The 16,383-nt window shown below is 33.3% G+C and overlaps 2 protein-coding genes and 1 long non-coding RNA gene across 10 annotated transcripts; 2 read left to right on the forward strand and 1 right to left on the reverse strand.

Moving 5' to 3' along the window:
- Nucleotides 1-2,142, reverse strand: LOC108219384 (protochlorophyllide reductase, chloroplastic). Its single transcript, XM_017392804.2, has 5 exons — nt 1,943-2,142; nt 1,596-1,688; nt 938-1,472; nt 494-852; nt 1-328 (listed from the first exon to the last, which is right to left on the reverse strand). The coding sequence occupies exons 1-5, from the start codon at nt 1,994-1,996 to the stop codon at nt 173-175; spliced, it is 1,197 nt and encodes a 398-aa protein (XP_017248293.1). The 5' UTR covers nt 1,997-2,142; the 3' UTR covers nt 1-172.
- Nucleotides 2,143-8,866: 6,724 nt separating this feature from the next.
- Nucleotides 8,867-11,752, forward strand: LOC108215997 (uncharacterized). Of its 8 annotated transcripts, none has more exons than XR_001806020.2 (7): nt 8,867-9,120; nt 9,213-9,362; nt 9,480-9,596; nt 10,388-10,487; nt 10,667-10,744; nt 11,058-11,175; nt 11,427-11,752. It is a non-coding gene; the product is annotated as an uncharacterized LOC108215997 (long non-coding RNA). The 8 variants fall into 8 exon arrangements; XR_001806022.2 differs by having other exon boundaries at nt 9,220-9,362; XR_001806021.2 differs by having other exon boundaries at nt 8,867-9,116.
- A 3,521-nt stretch (nt 11,753-15,273) lies between these two features.
- On the forward strand, nt 15,274-16,359 carry LOC108217500 (probable 2' cyclic ADP-D-ribose synthase BdTIR). The gene is made up of 2 exons (XM_017390329.2): nt 15,274-15,874; nt 16,081-16,359. Exons 1-2 carry the CDS (start codon nt 15,363-15,365, stop codon nt 16,205-16,207), a joined length of 639 nt encoding a protein of 212 aa, XP_017245818.1. The 5' UTR covers nt 15,274-15,362; the 3' UTR covers nt 16,208-16,359.
- Nucleotides 16,360-16,383: the final 24 nt, after the last annotated feature.

Genomic DNA, 16,383 nt, shown 5'->3' on the forward strand with positions numbered 1-16,383 from the left:
TTGCTCTGTCAAATCCGATTGAGTGTTTATTATCAACTAAGAAAGTACACTAGTTATACAAGAGAAAAATTATTCCTACAATGCAGTATCCAAACCAATCTTTGCACTCATAGAAGGCCCAGATTTCCCAGCTCAAGCAGCTAACTGCTAGAAAGAATCACAAGGATCCTCTTTAGGCCAAACCAACAAGCTTCTCACTCACTTCCCATACTTTACGAGCCTTCTCTACATCACTAGCTTCTTCAGACAACTGGTTTTCGAATGAGGCAGAGTCCTTGTTCCAGCTCCAGTAGACACCTGATTTGGTCAGGCTTGGTTCACTCACAACCTATACAGAGAAACAAACCCGGGTTATTAAATTTGGAAAAATACCATGTTTTTGCAAATGAGGGTGCACCGTATTTTTGAAAATAGTTTCTGCAACTTGGGTATTTTTTTAAAAAAGCCCTTGTTTTATAAATTTAAAATTTGTGTGTCAGATTTTAAGTTCTACCTGTGCCAATCGCTTTCCGGATTCTGCTTCAGACACATAGCCCTTGGTGATGTACTTTTGGAATGGTGGGAAGAGGGTCCTGAAGAGGGGAATATGCTCCCTAAACAAACCAGTTGTGGCAATGCAGCCTGGGTACAAGGATGCAAATGTGATCCCAGTTTCCTCGTGGTATCGACGGTGGAATTCTTGCATTGTGAGCATGTTGCAGACCTTGCTGTCCTTGTAAGCTTTTGCACCATCAAATTCTGCACCGTCTATCATGGCGGAGCTGTTCATCCCATTTAGACCGCCTGCAAGACCCCTCAAGTCTCCCAGGTTGGCCTTTGGAGGTACATTCCCGGCCAATGTGTTTGTGTTGCCTGTGAATTGTGATACCAGATAAATTAGAAATAAATATAAATTTTACTCATTGCTGCAATTTGAATATTTTTGTTGTATTAGTACCTGTGATGGAACCAACAATAATGAGTCTCTTGGACGGGTAATCAGATTTGTTCAAGTCATCGAGCAGCAATCTTGAAAGCAAGAAATGGCCCAAATGGTTAGTCCCAACACTAAGTTCAAATCCATCAGCTGTGTAAGTAGGCTCCTTAGCAGTAGGGAAATACACTGCTGCATTGCAAACAAGCACATCAAGCGGCCTCTCTGATCGCCTAAACGTCTCTACAAACTGCCTAACACTATCAAGCGACGCTAGGTCCAAATGCATTATTGTGTAATTCTCCTTAGGCATGCCAGCTGATTTAGCTGCTCTTTCGGCCTTGAGAAAGTCCCTGCAGGCCATAATCACATGCCATTTGCCTGTTTCCGCCAGTGCCTTGGCCGTGGCCAAGCCCAACCCTGAGGAGGCTCCAGTAATGATCACACTTCCCTTCCTCAAGGTCTTCTTGCCTTCGCCTGTCGCCCTGTTGACAGAAGGAGTCGTCGCCACTGCTTGTGATCTTATAGCTCCGGTCTGTGATATTTGCCTACAACCCCTCTGTAGCAAAAACCATATTAGTACTCAATTGGTTCAATTCAGCTAAACCCTGACCAAAATTCTTGAATTTTCTAGTAACCTCAGTAAAACAAACAATTAAGGTACTTCAGTTCAGTTAGTTACCCTGGTCCTCAGAGAGCTGAAGTCAGTCCTGAGACTGTCAGAAAATGTAACTCCAAAAAGACTAGTTTCCTTCAAAGAAACATTGGCCTTGCCCTGCACATTTCGACATTTTCCAAAAATTAGCAAGCACAAAATGTGATTATTATATAAACTACTAGTATTTATGGGCCTAGTACCAGGATAACACAGATGATAAACGTTTACCACTTGGACTATCTGATCGCGTTCTTTTTACATTACTTAATATTACTGAGGATAAACAGTTACCACTTGTACTATCTGATCGCATTCTTTTAATCTATCTTAACATTATTACAATAGAAATGACAGAAGAAGTGTAGACAAACCTCTTTGTTGATGGAGAAAGAAGAGGGAAGGAAAGAAGCAGCCTGAAGAGCCATTCTTGGACAAGACTTGAAGATATTTCACTTTCTTTTTTGAGCAAAAGAAAGAACTTAAAAAGCTTGGATATTTTAAGTGAAGTATGAGCAAATGTATTTATATATGAAAAGTGGTGGCCTGGATGAATGCTGGCTGATTTGGAACTGTTTGCATAATTGTCTGCACTTAGATAAAAGATAAAATGGGAGCAGCAGAGAGTGGATATGATAAGTATATTGCTGCAAATGAATATGACATGTAAATCCTGGGCAGCCAATCAAATTTCATGTTTTGGATTTCCTCAATGATAGGAATAGGGTGTTTGCAAGACTTATTATCAAGAAGTGGGCCTTGTGGGCACAGATATCCAAATACTCCATGCCTGTAGGTATGGGCTTTCAAAGGTCTTTCAATAAAAAGGGCACACTTCATGAATAATCGGATATGCTATTAAATGTATCGCTACTTTATTTTTTTTGGAGTAAAAATGTATTGCTACTCTCATCTTCTGTTCTAAGAGTTAGTGAGCTCGCGGAACTCATTAAATATCCGATTATTTCATTAATCATCTGATTAATTCGCGATCAATTCAATTAATCCCCGATTAATGCTTGTTCCGTAACTTTACCAATTAAGTCCGATTCCCGCTTTTTACAACTGCTCCCATCACATGTCTCTCACCCTGTCTCCTCTGGAGTCTGGTTATGGCTTGGTTTAGGGCTGAGCAAACGGTCGGTTACCGAAAACCGAACTTTCATATTTTTTGAAATCGAATCGAACCGTACTTATCATTCAAACCGAATCGAACCGAACCGAAATTACTTCGGTTTTTTCGGTTTGGTTCGGTTAAAACCGAACTTTATATATAAAAAAAAACCTTCAAAAACAAATTAAAAAAATGCACAAAAAATCTACCGGGGGTTAAATCTACTGGGGCTCAATGTAAATTCTAGCGGTTGCAAATAGCATAACATGGGGTGGCATCAAGATTCAAGCGTTAATCATACAGATTACAGTAGCCAATAGCCATACACAGTCAGGACAGCAGCAGGGACTATCTTGGAGTATCAAACTTAAGATGATGCAGCACAGAGAGAGGCCAGACCCCTTCAGGTGAGCTTGAACTTGAATCGGAAGTCTGGTGCCGGTGGTGCGCCGGTGAGGTGGTGAGATATGTATTCGATTAGCCGATTAGGATTAGGATTAGGTCAGGTGGCTGTAGTGTACTAATGTATATGAATATTATTTATATTTTATATTATATATAAATATAATTTAAATTTTTTAAAAATATATATAAAACTTCGGTTATTTCGGTTAAACCGAAGTTCTGATTTTCAATAACCGGACCGAATCGAACTAAAAGTTCGGTTATAACCGAAAACCGAATTAACCGGAGTTTTAAAAAAATTCAAACCAAACCGAACCGAAATTGTACGGTTAGTTCGGTTCGGTTTGGTTTTGCTCACCCCTAGCTTTAGGGATGGCAACGGGTCGGGTCGGGTCGGGTTTTTTGAGATCCAGACCCGATCCATTATATTTCGGGTCGGTTCGGGTTCGGGTCCGGGTCTAGAAAATGAAGATCCAGATCCGATCCGTCGGGTTTTTTCGGGTTTCGGTTCGGGTTCGGGTCTAATTCGGGTATTTAAAAAATAAAATTAAATAAAAATTAAAAATTATATATCTATAGAAAAATGTGATGATTGATTTTTTTTAAAATTTAGGAACATAAAAAGAGTTTTACAAGTTTTGTCAAATACAATAAACACGTGAAACATGTTAACTTAACTGTATACAATCATTCAACTTATCATTTATATTTTATATTTTTATTATATTTAGATTTTTAATGCACAATAACTGAGAAAAATATTGATGAAATGAATATAAATTCTGTATTGGGCATATAAAATTAAATAAAATAATATTCATACCTAATAATTCATAATATTTCAATACGTATACTTTACATTAAACACATAATATATATATATATATATATATATATATATATATATATATATAATATTTTGTATCGGGTTTTTATCGGGTTTCGGGTCGGGCCTCGGTTCGGAATACCTGAGATCCAGATCCAGATCCAAACTCTTTCGGGTCTAAAAATAAGATCCAGATCCGGATCCAAATCCAAAAAAATCGGGTTCGGGTAGACCCAATCGGGTCGGAACGGGTCGGGTATCCATCGGATCGGGTAAAAATGCCATCCCTACCTAGCTTGGTTGATGTACTCAGAGTTGGAGTTTAAATTCTCAAACCGTTAAATTGAGGGGTAGCCACGGCGACTCTCCAATTTATTAATTAGTTATAATAACTATAACAAAATTATTGTCAAATTTTATCCGGCATTGATTTGAGACCGATTCTTAACTATATAAATTAACGAGTTAAATTTTAATTATCACCGTATATTGGGAAAATAAAAAATATCAACTCGTTTTAAATGATATTTAAAGTATAATAGGTCGTTTTAAAAAACATATTTATCTTGTACTCGTATCAAAATACAAAATAAAAAATAAAATCTAATTTTAATTTTCGTACAAAATCCCGCGCTGATTCACCCTTCTCTCATTAAATTTACCGATTGTGTTCACTAAATTTGATTAGAAATAATATTATATGTACGAAATTTTGGTAGATGAGACTAATATGAATACATTATTATTATAATTTAAACTAATCTTAAGAGATAATAATATAACATATTATTCTTGTATATCTTCAAAAAAAACATATTATTCTTGTATCTTTGACGTTTTCCTAGTTTTGTAGTAATAAATACGAAAGTGAGAACTTCGTGAGAACATATCTACGTCAAAATTTAGTTCAATCACGGAGCAGGCAGCTTTGGCGGCTCATCGCTTGCCTAACTCAATCACTCCATTTTTGTTGTTTGCTTTATAAAAGAGTGAACGTTGCATTTTCTTTTCACATCTTAGTTTTTTTTCTTCAATTGTGTAATTAAACAAAGTTGAATATTCATATTTTCGTTCTTTTGTAAACCAACTCAAGGCTCAGTCCTTTAACATATTTATATTGCATTTTTATAATCGAACAAAAATAATTAATTGGCGACCAATTACTCGATGATTCAAGCTCAGAGTCTAACCGATTTAGAAAATATAAAGTTTTTGTTTTTGTTAAATGGATAATTTCGTTAGTAACATACTATAGTAGTTTATATTTAAACTAGTGAAAAAAGCCGCGCTTCGCGACGGCGTGATAAATTTTGATATGAATAAGTATTATAATAACATAAAAATTATTTGAGTCATCTTTCCGTTAAACATATCACAAATGAAAAATATTATAATTGGTATAAATATTTGTTTAAGTGGTCATCCTGTCAAACACAATACTAATAATAAAATTAGTTTGAACCTCCTTCCCGTCAAAGACAGTGTTAATCCATAATTATTATTTTTATGATAAAATTAAATACTATAATTTAGATCAAAATTAGTTTGAGCCGCTCTCTTATCAAACACAATACCAATAACAAAACATTATAATTTAGATATTAGTTTGAGTCGCCTTACTGCCAAACACATACTAATAAAAATTATTCTAATTATGATAAAATTAAAGATTATAATTGGACAAAAAGTATTTTGAACTGTGGTCCCGTTTTAACAAAAATATATACTATAACATAGATAAAAAATTATTTTAGCCACTTTCCTGTCAAACATAATACTAATAGAAAATTTATTATTATTTAGATAAAAATTAGTTAAGGCCGCCTCCCGTGCCCGTCAAACACAATACTAATCAACATTATCATAAAATCAATATATGATTCCTATTTTATATGTATTATTTTATATGTTAATTATTTTTATTTTTTGACTCCTATTTATTAGTTTAAAATTATTATTCTTTTATGGTTCTAATATTTTTGGTATTAGTTTTTTAATGATTATTATCTTTACAATCTTTTATTTTCTATTCGAAATTTAAGAAAATTATAAGACTAAATCGGAAATAAAAATTGTACGTATTACCTTACAAATCTTAAATATAAATTGTATTTTATCTATGATTATTAGTTTAGATAAATATAATCATATTCCTTTTGGCATTCCTCGATAATAAAAAAATTGTATTACCTCTAGAATCCGAAAAAAAAAGAATTATATTAACTTTTGAAATCCTTCAAGTTGATTTCTTTTAAACATAATCTTATTTCTTTTAGGATTACTAAATAAGAAAAGAATTATGTCATCTTTAGAATTCAATAAGAAATATTAAATAAAAAAGAAAAGAATTGTATCATCTTTAGAATTCAATAAGAAAAGAATTGTATCATCTTTAGAATTCTTGAATCTGATTTTTTAAATTACAACTATATTTTCTATCCGAAATTTAAGAAAATTCAGAAGACTGAATCGAGCAATTATAGGACGCTCGCATCCTTCTTTATATATCGCGCTTCGCGGCGGCGTGATAAATTTTGATATGAATTAGAATTATAATAGGATAAAAATTATTTTGAGTTATCTTCCCATTAAACATATCACAAATAAAAAATATTATAATTGATATAAAAATTTGTTTAAGTGATCATCCTGTCAAACACAATACTAATAATAAAATTAGTTCGAACCCCACTCCCGTCAAAGACAATATTAATCCATAATTATTATTTTTATGATAAATTAAATATTATAATTTAGATCAAAATTAGTTTGAGTCGCTCTCTTGTCAAACACAATACTTATAACAAAACATTACTCCCTCCATCCCATTTTAAGCGTCCTGTTTTGACTTATAACGGTCAATTGACCAAATTTGACCAAGCATAAAAAACAAATTCATTATTATTTTGAAAAACTAAAAATTACATTTTATAGTATATTGTATGTATTTTATAATGACATAATTTTTTTTACTTTAAAAAATTATATTATATGTGTAAATCTCAGTTAAAATTTGGTCAATTTAATCATTCAAAAGTTAAACAGGACACTTAAAATGGGATGGAGGAAGTATAATTTAGGTATTAGTGTAACACCCCAGTCCCACATCGAGTCGTGTGGAGACTTTAGTTCAGTTTATAAGCATAAGTAATACTACTAATTGCACCAACAAATCATGATCTTTTGGGGGCCTGTGGTGGGCTTGTTGATTACCCAAGTTGTTGCAGTTGGGCCAGTATATTTGGGCTTATTTTCGGATTCGGATTTCGGGACTTGACCCGATTTTCGAAAAAGGCTCGGGATTTGACCCGGGTTGTTTCATATGGTATCAGAGCGAGGTTAGCTTCCTGTAGACTATCTGCTAGGATTAAGTTATGTCGTTAGGGATAAAGAATTATCTTTAGAAACAAATTTTTAATATATCGTTTTTAAAATTTGTGTAGATGGCAGATAATGACAATGTTTGGGGTCTGGATGACGATTTTGAGGACGATTTTGAGGAAGACCCCGAGGAGGACATTGAATCTGTAATTTCACTCGAGATAGATGAGGATGCTCCTCAACCCGATTATGATAGTGAGGACTCGGTTAAGGAATCTTCCTTTCCCGAGGTTGTGTGTCAGCCATGTAGGGATGATGAGATAGCCAAGTTAAAGGGAGAGAGTGCATTGCTAAAATTGAAACTCAAACTTAGAGAAGAAGAAGCTGAGGGAGCAGAATTTAATTTAGAAATGAAATATACTGATCTTTACACGGCTTACATAAACCATCTTAAGGACTGCCGACATCAAAAAGATAAGGCTGCTAGAGTGCTGGAAATAGTAAGAAGGGATACTAGAGCCTCCGAACGTTCAATAAACTTTATTTGTCGATGGCCATTATCGCGATGTCCCGCATGGATCAAGAGGATCACCACGGATTTTCTACAAGGGCATCGAAGAGCAATCGCGACGACTAGAGCAAGGGTGACTGAGATTTTAGAAGAAATTTAGTTTATTATTTAGATAGTTTGGTTTATGGATTGTTTCTCTTAAATATCAAGTCGCGTAGGTCTAGTTTTTATTTGGTATTGTTTGAAGACACATTTTGTGGCCTATTTCGAGCCTAGATTAATAAATTTAGTATTATTGTTTCAATATTTTTATGAATTTCATTTATTGGATTATGAATATATCTACCTTCTTGATAATTATGATCCATATTATAGATAGTTTATTCTTGTTTGAAGGAATCATGAGTGCTCGACGTGGAGGTGCTAACAATCGCAACAACAGAAACAACGGAAGCGGTGGAAACAATAACAATAACAATAATAATGAGGGTGGAAATATGTTGAACCAGCAAATCATGATCTTTTGGGGGCCTGTCACTACTAGAAAAAGTGGAATAGACATCACGCTTCAGACATCAGTTAGAAATTTCTCTGATGTTAAAGATACTTTAAACATCATTTTCACTTAAACTGATGTGTTAAAGTACTTTAAACATCAGTTATTTATGCAACTGATGTGTAAAGTACGTGTTTAAAAAAAAATTCCACCATTCCCACCCCCATTCCCCCCTTTATAAAAAAATTCCCTCCCTTATAAAATTTTAACTTCCCTCCCTTAAAAAAATTTCATCTCCCTCCAATATTCATAACATATAACCTTAAAATAAAAATATTCAACTACAAACACATTATTTTCAAAAAAAAACTACAAACACATACATATAAATATTTATATAATCAAAATCATTAAAATACAAAATCATATATATATATATATATATAATTTTAAAATATTATAAATCATTAAAATACACAAATCATATATGTTATAACTTTAAAATTTTGAAAAAAAATATTAAAAATTATAATTATTCAACTAAACTAAAATAAAATGTTTCAAAAAATGAAAAACTTAAAACTAAAATAATTTAACAAAATATATAACATATCTCGATCAACAAAAACACAGAACATCTAAATATGCTTATGCTCGGGTAAGAACCCTAGCCCCCTTCTCCCAGCCCATCTTCTCTCGATTCCCTTCCCCCATCGCATCTTACTTTCACCACTCAGAGATAACACATCTTTTCAGAAACTTTACTCATCCCATTCTCACTGCTCTTCTACTAATTGAAACTCAGAGGTTGAAAAGGTTGGAGCTTAATTGATATTCAAAACTGCAGTCGGAGGTTCCAAAGATCGAAATTTTAAGTGGGTAAGCTTTAATCAGTAGTTAAATACCAAGTTTTAGTTACCGTTTGTTGTTGTAGAAGCTTAAGATTGTTGTGTGATGGCTTTGATTTTGAGGTACAAGAAGGGGAAGATCATTTAAGGAAAGAGATTTCTTTTACTGGAACCTAACAGAAATAAAAGGTCTTTGAAAAGACTATGTCTGCTGATGGAGTTGATTTTCCTACATCTTGCTTTAGGTGCACACACTGCAAAGGCATCCTTAAGGTCATTATTTTTACTCATGTTTGTTCTTGATTTGGTTCATTCTTCGATTTTACAGTTTTTGTCTTTCGATGATTATTTTTGGAACTCCGCAGGACTCATGAATTTTGCCCTCTACAGGACTCAGATTTCAAAGAAACAACAAAGAAGAAGAATTAATTTAAATCAGTGTTGGATCGTGATTCGAATGGAGCCTACTTCTTTTCAAACAAGGCCTATAGAAATTGATTGGGACAAGTACTGATTTCATAAAGCTTTTATATATGTCCTTAATTATTTTCTTGTGTTCTTGTTTGTTTTTACCTCAATTGTACAATTGTGTAGATAATTGAATTTACATTTCTTTAGATTATTTTAACTTTTAATTGAGTAGTTTTTTTTAGTCTGTTATGAATTATTTAGATATGGTGTGATTTGTGGGAAGATGATTTATGTTAACTTGCTCTTTAAGAGGCTTCTGAAACTTATCGTGTTGGCTTGTTTGAGGATACAAATCTTTATACTATACATGCTAAAAGAGTCACAATAATGTCGAATGACATTCAGCTAGCAAGGTGTATCCGTGGTGAAAGGGCTTAAAGCTGATTTTTGCTTGTTTTTTTATGTTTTAGTCTATTAGTTCTCTGGTTCCTTGAAGTTTATTAGCTGAACTATTTTCATTTATGCTGTTATGTGACCTGAAAACTCGATGAACTCGTTATGTTTAACTTTTGGGTATATCAAAGATGTGCTATTTCTTAATCTTCTACACTTAATCTCTGACTTGTAATCTATTAGTCACTACATAACCTTTACATGATGTAAAACACTTCAGTCAAGTTGGAAATTGAATTTAAATGAGTTTTCTGCTAATCTCTTCCCCCACCCCTGCACCCATTATATGCGAAGTTTGTTTCATTCTAAGTTTCAGAATTTCAGCTTGATACGTGTCTTCTATACAACGAGTCTTGTCTTTATAATCTCTGCATGTTCAGGATAATTATATCTACCAGATGCTTAATTTTGTTGCTCTTCCTATTGATATCTAGATTTGTAAAAAGAATCCACTCCAGGAGGACACCTACAAATATTAACACTCTTTGCTATGGAGACACCTGTTAGCCTGGATGCTGTATACGAAATGAAAAGGTTATAACGACCTGTCTTAATTAATCAGTTTTTCAAATTATGCTGCTGAATGGAACTCTATTCCAGGAGGACACATAAGTACTGAAATCCACAAGTCTTTAGAGAAATTCAGCTCCATGTGATATCATGCTAATCTGTTCTATTTCTTATATTATATTCTGCTTGGACATGTTGTGCAGATATTTATCCAAACAGAATACCCTCTTGATTTACCATCTGGAAGTTTGAGAAGTTACTGTATCTATGAAAATAACATGGTATGTTGCCATCTAGTGCCTTGGCTTTTATAGTTAGTCTGTACATACTTGCACATGCACACAAAAACACTTGTACCCACAATGTCATTATTGCTCATTTTTCTTATAGAGTTGTAATTTAAATGGTGTATTTGTTGAGGGTGATGGGATTTGAATTTATAATTATTAAATTCTATGCATTTTGAGGCTGTGTTATCATCTGTGTTACATAATATGTCAAAGACAGATCTTGGGAATTGATGTATCATTAGGTGGAACTTAATGTTGTGATTCAAGTGTTCTTTTGTGTGATATCTGTATATGTCCAATGCAGGCCGTGCCATTGTTCTTGTCCGAGATAGCACCGACCAGAATTAGAGGACTAAACATATTGTTTCAGCTCAACGTTACAATTGGCATTCTTTTTGCTAATCTTGTTAGTTACTTCACTGGTAAGTAAGTTCTCCAAATTAATATTGATGTTAAGTATTTATTATACTGCACTTAGATATTTCATTTTTGTCATTTTTAATAAAAATGTAAAATTGATCCTCCAGTACAAAACTCCCTGTATCTGTGTAAGAACCCTTTTGCTTTTAACTACTGAATTACCAGACTTGTTACTGCTATTTTATTTTATGTCCTAGCTTTTAAATTTTGGTAATTAGTTAGTTTAGGCCATGTTTTCCTATTCATTATTCAGGTTCAAGTGATTGACAGTTTGTGTAGAACTCCTCAGAAAGATAGCAGAAGTGAGTTACTTAGACGAGTTGCTGCAGGTGGTGGTGCATTAAAAGTCTTGGATGGCACAAAAGTTCATCTTCTGGGAGCAAATCTGAACAACATATATAGCTTTGATTATTTACTTTAGAGGCTTTAATTATGTACTTGATATTTAGATTAGATGGATGTGTAGTAGTTGATCGATATTATATTTGATGGATGTGTAGTCGATGAAATTGGAATGTGATGGATGTATGTACAATTGGTTTATATATGCATCAATAAGATTTTGCTGTTGATTTGGTAGTTTCTTGGTTTGTTATTCCGGTGTATAAAAATGATGTTAATTCAATGTTATTACATCAGTTAATGAGTAAATAAATGATGTAAATCTAATGTTATAACATCAGTTTCTTTAAAGTTAAAGTGATATTAAAGGCTATAGACATCAGTTATTAGCTGATGTAAGCAAAAAATTCAAGCGATGTCTTTGTGGGCGATGTTAAAGGCACTAAGCTTTAACATCAGTTATTAACTGATGTAAATGAGTACAATAGAAATCATCGAAGCTTACAGAACTGATGTTAAAGAGTATAATATACATCATTTATGGTGTACAGAACCGATGTTAAATCCAACATTAGACATCAGTTATTAACTGATGTTAAAGACATGTACCTTTAACATCGCCCACAGTAACATCAGTTGGAATTCTCCGGGACATCAGTTTTTGACTGATGTGTATTAGCATATTTCTAGTAGTGTGTGGTGGGTTTGTGGATTACCCAAGTTGTTGCAATTGGGCCAGTTATTTGGGCTTATTTTCGGATTCGGAATTCGGGACTTGACCCGATTTTCGAAAAAGACTCGGGATTTGACCCGGGTTGTCACATATGGTATTCAGAGCAGGCTCTCGAAAGCTTGATTCGTCAAGTTGCCGGAGGTGGGGACACGAAGGCTGGTGGTATTATCCCGCAATGGACAGAGATCCGGAGGCGGGGACACGAAGCCAGCCGGTATTATCCCACAATGGCTAGAGAGGTTCGATCTGGGTCTATGGGCTATCCGTTTCGGCCTGACGAGGACGTCAGGAATTTAAGTGGGGGAGTTTGTAACACCCCAGTCCCACATCGAGTCGTGTGGAGACTTTAGTTCAGTTTATAAGCATAAGTAATACTACTAATTGCACCAACAAATCATGATCTTTTGGGGGCCTGTGGTGGGCTTGTTGATTACCCAAGTTGTTGCAGTTGGGCCAGTATATTTGGGCTTATTTTCGGATTCGGATTTCGGGACTTGACCCGATTTTCGAAAAAGGCTCGGGATTTGACCCGGGTTGTTTCAATTAGTTTGAGTCGTTTTAGTGTCAAACACAATACTAATAAAAATTATTCTAATTATGACAAAATTAGAGATTATTTTAAATTGTGTAACAAAAAAATATATTATAACATAGATAAAAAATTATTTTAGCGACTTTACCGTCAAACATAATACTAATAGAAAATTTATTATTATTTGGATAAAAATTAGTTTGGGCCGCCTCCCGTGCCCGTCAAACGATATACTAATCAAGAACCATTTACATTATCATAAAATCAATATATGATACCTATTTTTTATATATTATTTTATTTGTTAATTATTTTTATTTTTTGATTCCAATTTATTAGTTAAAAATTATTATTCTTTTATAAAAATTATTTTAGCGACTTTCCCGTCAAACATAATACTAATAAAAAAATTATTATTATTTAGATAAAAATTAGTTTGGGCCGCCTCCCGTGCCCGTCAAACACAATACTAATCAAGACCCATTTACATTATCATAAAATTAATATATGATTCCTATTTTTTATATATTATTTTATTTGTTATTTTTTTTTATTTTTTGATGCCTATTTATTAGTTAAAAGTTATTATTCTTTTATGGTTCTAATTTTTGTTGCTATCAGTTTTTTTAATGATTATTATCTTTACAATCCTTTATTTTCTATTCGAAATTTAAGAAAATTATAAAAGTAAATCGATAATATAAATTGTACGTATTACCTTACAAATCTTAAATATAAATTGTATTTTATCTATGATTTTGTTAGTTTGAATAAATATAATCCTATTTCTATTAGGATTACTAAATAAGAAAAGAATTGTCTTATCTTTAGAATTCAATAAGAAATACTAAATAAGAAAAGAATTGTATCATCTTTAGAATTTGATAAGAAAAGAGTTGTATTACTTTTAGAATTCTTAAACCTGAATTTTTGAATTATAACTATATTTTCTATCCGAAATTTAAGAAAAATCAGAAGACTGAATCGAACAATTCTAGAGACGCCCGCATCCTCCTTTATATATATATATTGATACTGTGTTCTGTTCTAACCAAAGTCTTAATATGGAGTAGTAGAATATGTGTTTTTTCAAAATTTTGACTAATAATTTAATTTTCTTTGACTCTTCAGGCGCGTACTTGCTAACAAGTACATGTAAACCCTCATAATAAATGATATTTTAGAAGTTCATCCCAGATTTTGGTTCGAAAATTATAAAGCACGTTATATTATTTTAAATAAATTTAAAAAATTGGAGCAACGGAAGCTGAGCACACAAGAATGAAGATAGACGTGTCATTGTAGTCGGCTCCACAGACAAGGCAAAATTGAAACAGTCAGCAAACGTGGTTGAAGGTTTTGTAAAATTGTCTCTTACTTGTCTCACACCATTTAGAATAACGGATTTCTGTAATCGGTCATTAGCACTAACAATTATTATATAATTATATAATTAGATAATAAAAAGTTTATTACTGCAATTTTATTAACAATAACACTCCTGGAATTAAAAAACTCCGCCGACAAAAATTTTAATCCAAATAAAAAGTACTCTATGTCCTTCCTCATAAAATTCTTTAATCTAAATAACAAGTACCCCACTGTCCCCGAGTTATATTTGTAAGACAGCGGCACACTTTAAATTTTAATACTCCTCAAAAAAATAATTCTATAATTTATGTTTTAAATTTTTTTCTGAATTAAAATTTAATTATCAAATTTTTGTTAAGAAGAAAATAGTCTTAAAAATAAATTATAAAATCATATTTTATAAAACAAACATATAAAATTAAATGGGATGGAAATAGTAGTTTTGCACACATGCGAAAAAGACCCTCCAAATCATACCAACATTCTGTTCAAAAATTCTTAAATCTTCTTAATTATGTCGGATTTCATTCCATCAAACCACACGCCTTTTGTTTTGCGATCAAGTCACGACTCGCAAGTTACAGTATTTTTTACTCCCTCCGTCCCACAATACATGTCTCTTTTGGAAAAAAATTTTGTCCCACAATACATGTCTACTTTTAGTTTCCAATGCAAATATATTGCAAATATTTCAAAATTACCCTTCTTGAAAGTTGTATAACAATTAATGTAGGTTGAATAAGAGTCTACATTCATGCATTTATTAGGGGTAGAGGTGAGAAAATTTTATCTAATCAATGCTTTCTTAATATGCGTAATTTTTTCAAAAGAGACATGTATTGTGGGACGGAGGGAGTACTTTGATTCTTCTTGCTTCCTTTCCGTTATATATATTGAATTCTTCTTCTCTGTCTCTTGAAAATCAACGCACAACGTGATTTTTTGGCATTTTGTGCCCACGGTGAATTCAAATCAACCTTCTGTATCCACACCAGAAGACTAGGAATTTCATGAAATTTCAATTTCAATTTCAATTTGCAGTAGTCTTAGTAAGTTGAGTTGATGCAATGTATATATATAGACTACTTACTTGCAGCATTATCATCCAAATAAACCATTAAACATTCTTTGATTTTAATTTCGACTCTGATTAATACTTTTCTGCTTGAGTGACTCGAAAGATTTTAAGATAATTAAGAGCAACTCGAACCATGCATCGATCCCCAGCCATGAGAATGCTACAACAACAGCTTATAAGCCAAAAGTATCTGAGAACCCAAATGAGCCAAAATGTGGCAGCTGCATTGCCCCCTAAAGCATCTTGCGATGTTTTTATTAACCATAGAAGCATTGACACCAAGAGATCGATCTCTTCATTGTTGTATGATCATCTGCGCTGGCTTGGTATCCGCGCTTTCTTGGATAACAAGAACATGAAGCCGGGGGATAAGCTGTTTGAGAAGATAAATGGGGGGATTATGAGTTGTAAAGTTGGGGTTTTGGTTTTTTCACCAACTTATTGTGAGTCATACTTCTGTCTGCATGAACTTGCCTTAATGATGGAGTCTGGGAAGAAGGTTATTCCTATATTTTGTGATGTTAAGCCTTCAGAACTCCGCGTTGTGGACAAGGGAAGCTGTTCACACGCGGAGGTGCAGAGGTTTAGTTCCGCGCTTGAGGAGGCTAAGCACACTGTAGGGATTGCATTTGATTCCTCAAAAGGGTAAGAGCCGCTTAGTTTTCAGAACATTTGTGCATGTATGTGTCAGTGTGTGTGCGCGACACACACACTGACACACTGACAGACACGAACTAATTTAACTCAAATACAGTTTGAGCACTTAAATGCATCTTAACACACAACACGGCCCTGGACAGATTATTCTAAGCCTTATAAGTTGAATAACTTTAATTTGCCTAATTTAACAGGAACTGGTCTGATGTGGTTCAAGATGCTGCCAATATCGTGGTCGAGAGGTTGATGGAGAGCGAGGATGAAGAAGGATTGCAGGCTCAGTTTAAGCAACTCCCTTCTGGTCATAAGACCTGGGCTTAGGATAAGTTCCTAGCTGATACAAGATCAACTGTCTGAAACTGCATTGTTAAAATTTGTTTGCAAAATTCAATTTGTTTTTTCGTTTGATTATTCACATTTGTTCTGTAAAGTAGCAGCATACGATCAACTAACTAGTCCTGACAAAATTGTTATTCATTCTTTACTTGTTTTCAGCA

This window comes from Daucus carota, chromosome 4 (genome assembly GCF_001625215.2).
Source record: "Daucus carota subsp. sativus chromosome 4, DH1 v3.0, whole genome shotgun sequence".
In the NCBI taxonomy this organism is placed as follows: Eukaryota; Viridiplantae; Streptophyta; class Magnoliopsida; order Apiales; family Apiaceae; genus Daucus; species Daucus carota.

Bases quoted from the DNA above. Each gene is read 5' to 3' on its own strand.
- LOC108219384 (XM_017392804.2), bottom strand. From the start codon at position 1,996: ATGGCTCTTCAGGCTGCTTCTTTCCTTCCCTCTTCTTTCTCCATCAAC. The intron at 1,473-1,595 runs GTAACTAACTGA...TTTTTGCTACAG, and splicing joins TCAGCTCTCTGAGGACCAGG to AGGGGTTGTAGGCAAATATC. The intron at 853-937 runs GTACTAATACAA...CACAATTCACAG, and splicing joins TATTGTTGGTTCCATCACAG to GCAACACAAACACATTGGCC.
- LOC108217500 (XM_017390329.2), top strand. From the start codon at position 15,363: ATGCATCGATCCCCAGCCATGAGAATGCTACAACAACAGCTTATAAGC. The intron at 15,875-16,080 runs GTAAGAGCCGCT...CTAATTTAACAG, and splicing joins GCATTTGATTCCTCAAAAGG to GAACTGGTCTGATGTGGTTC.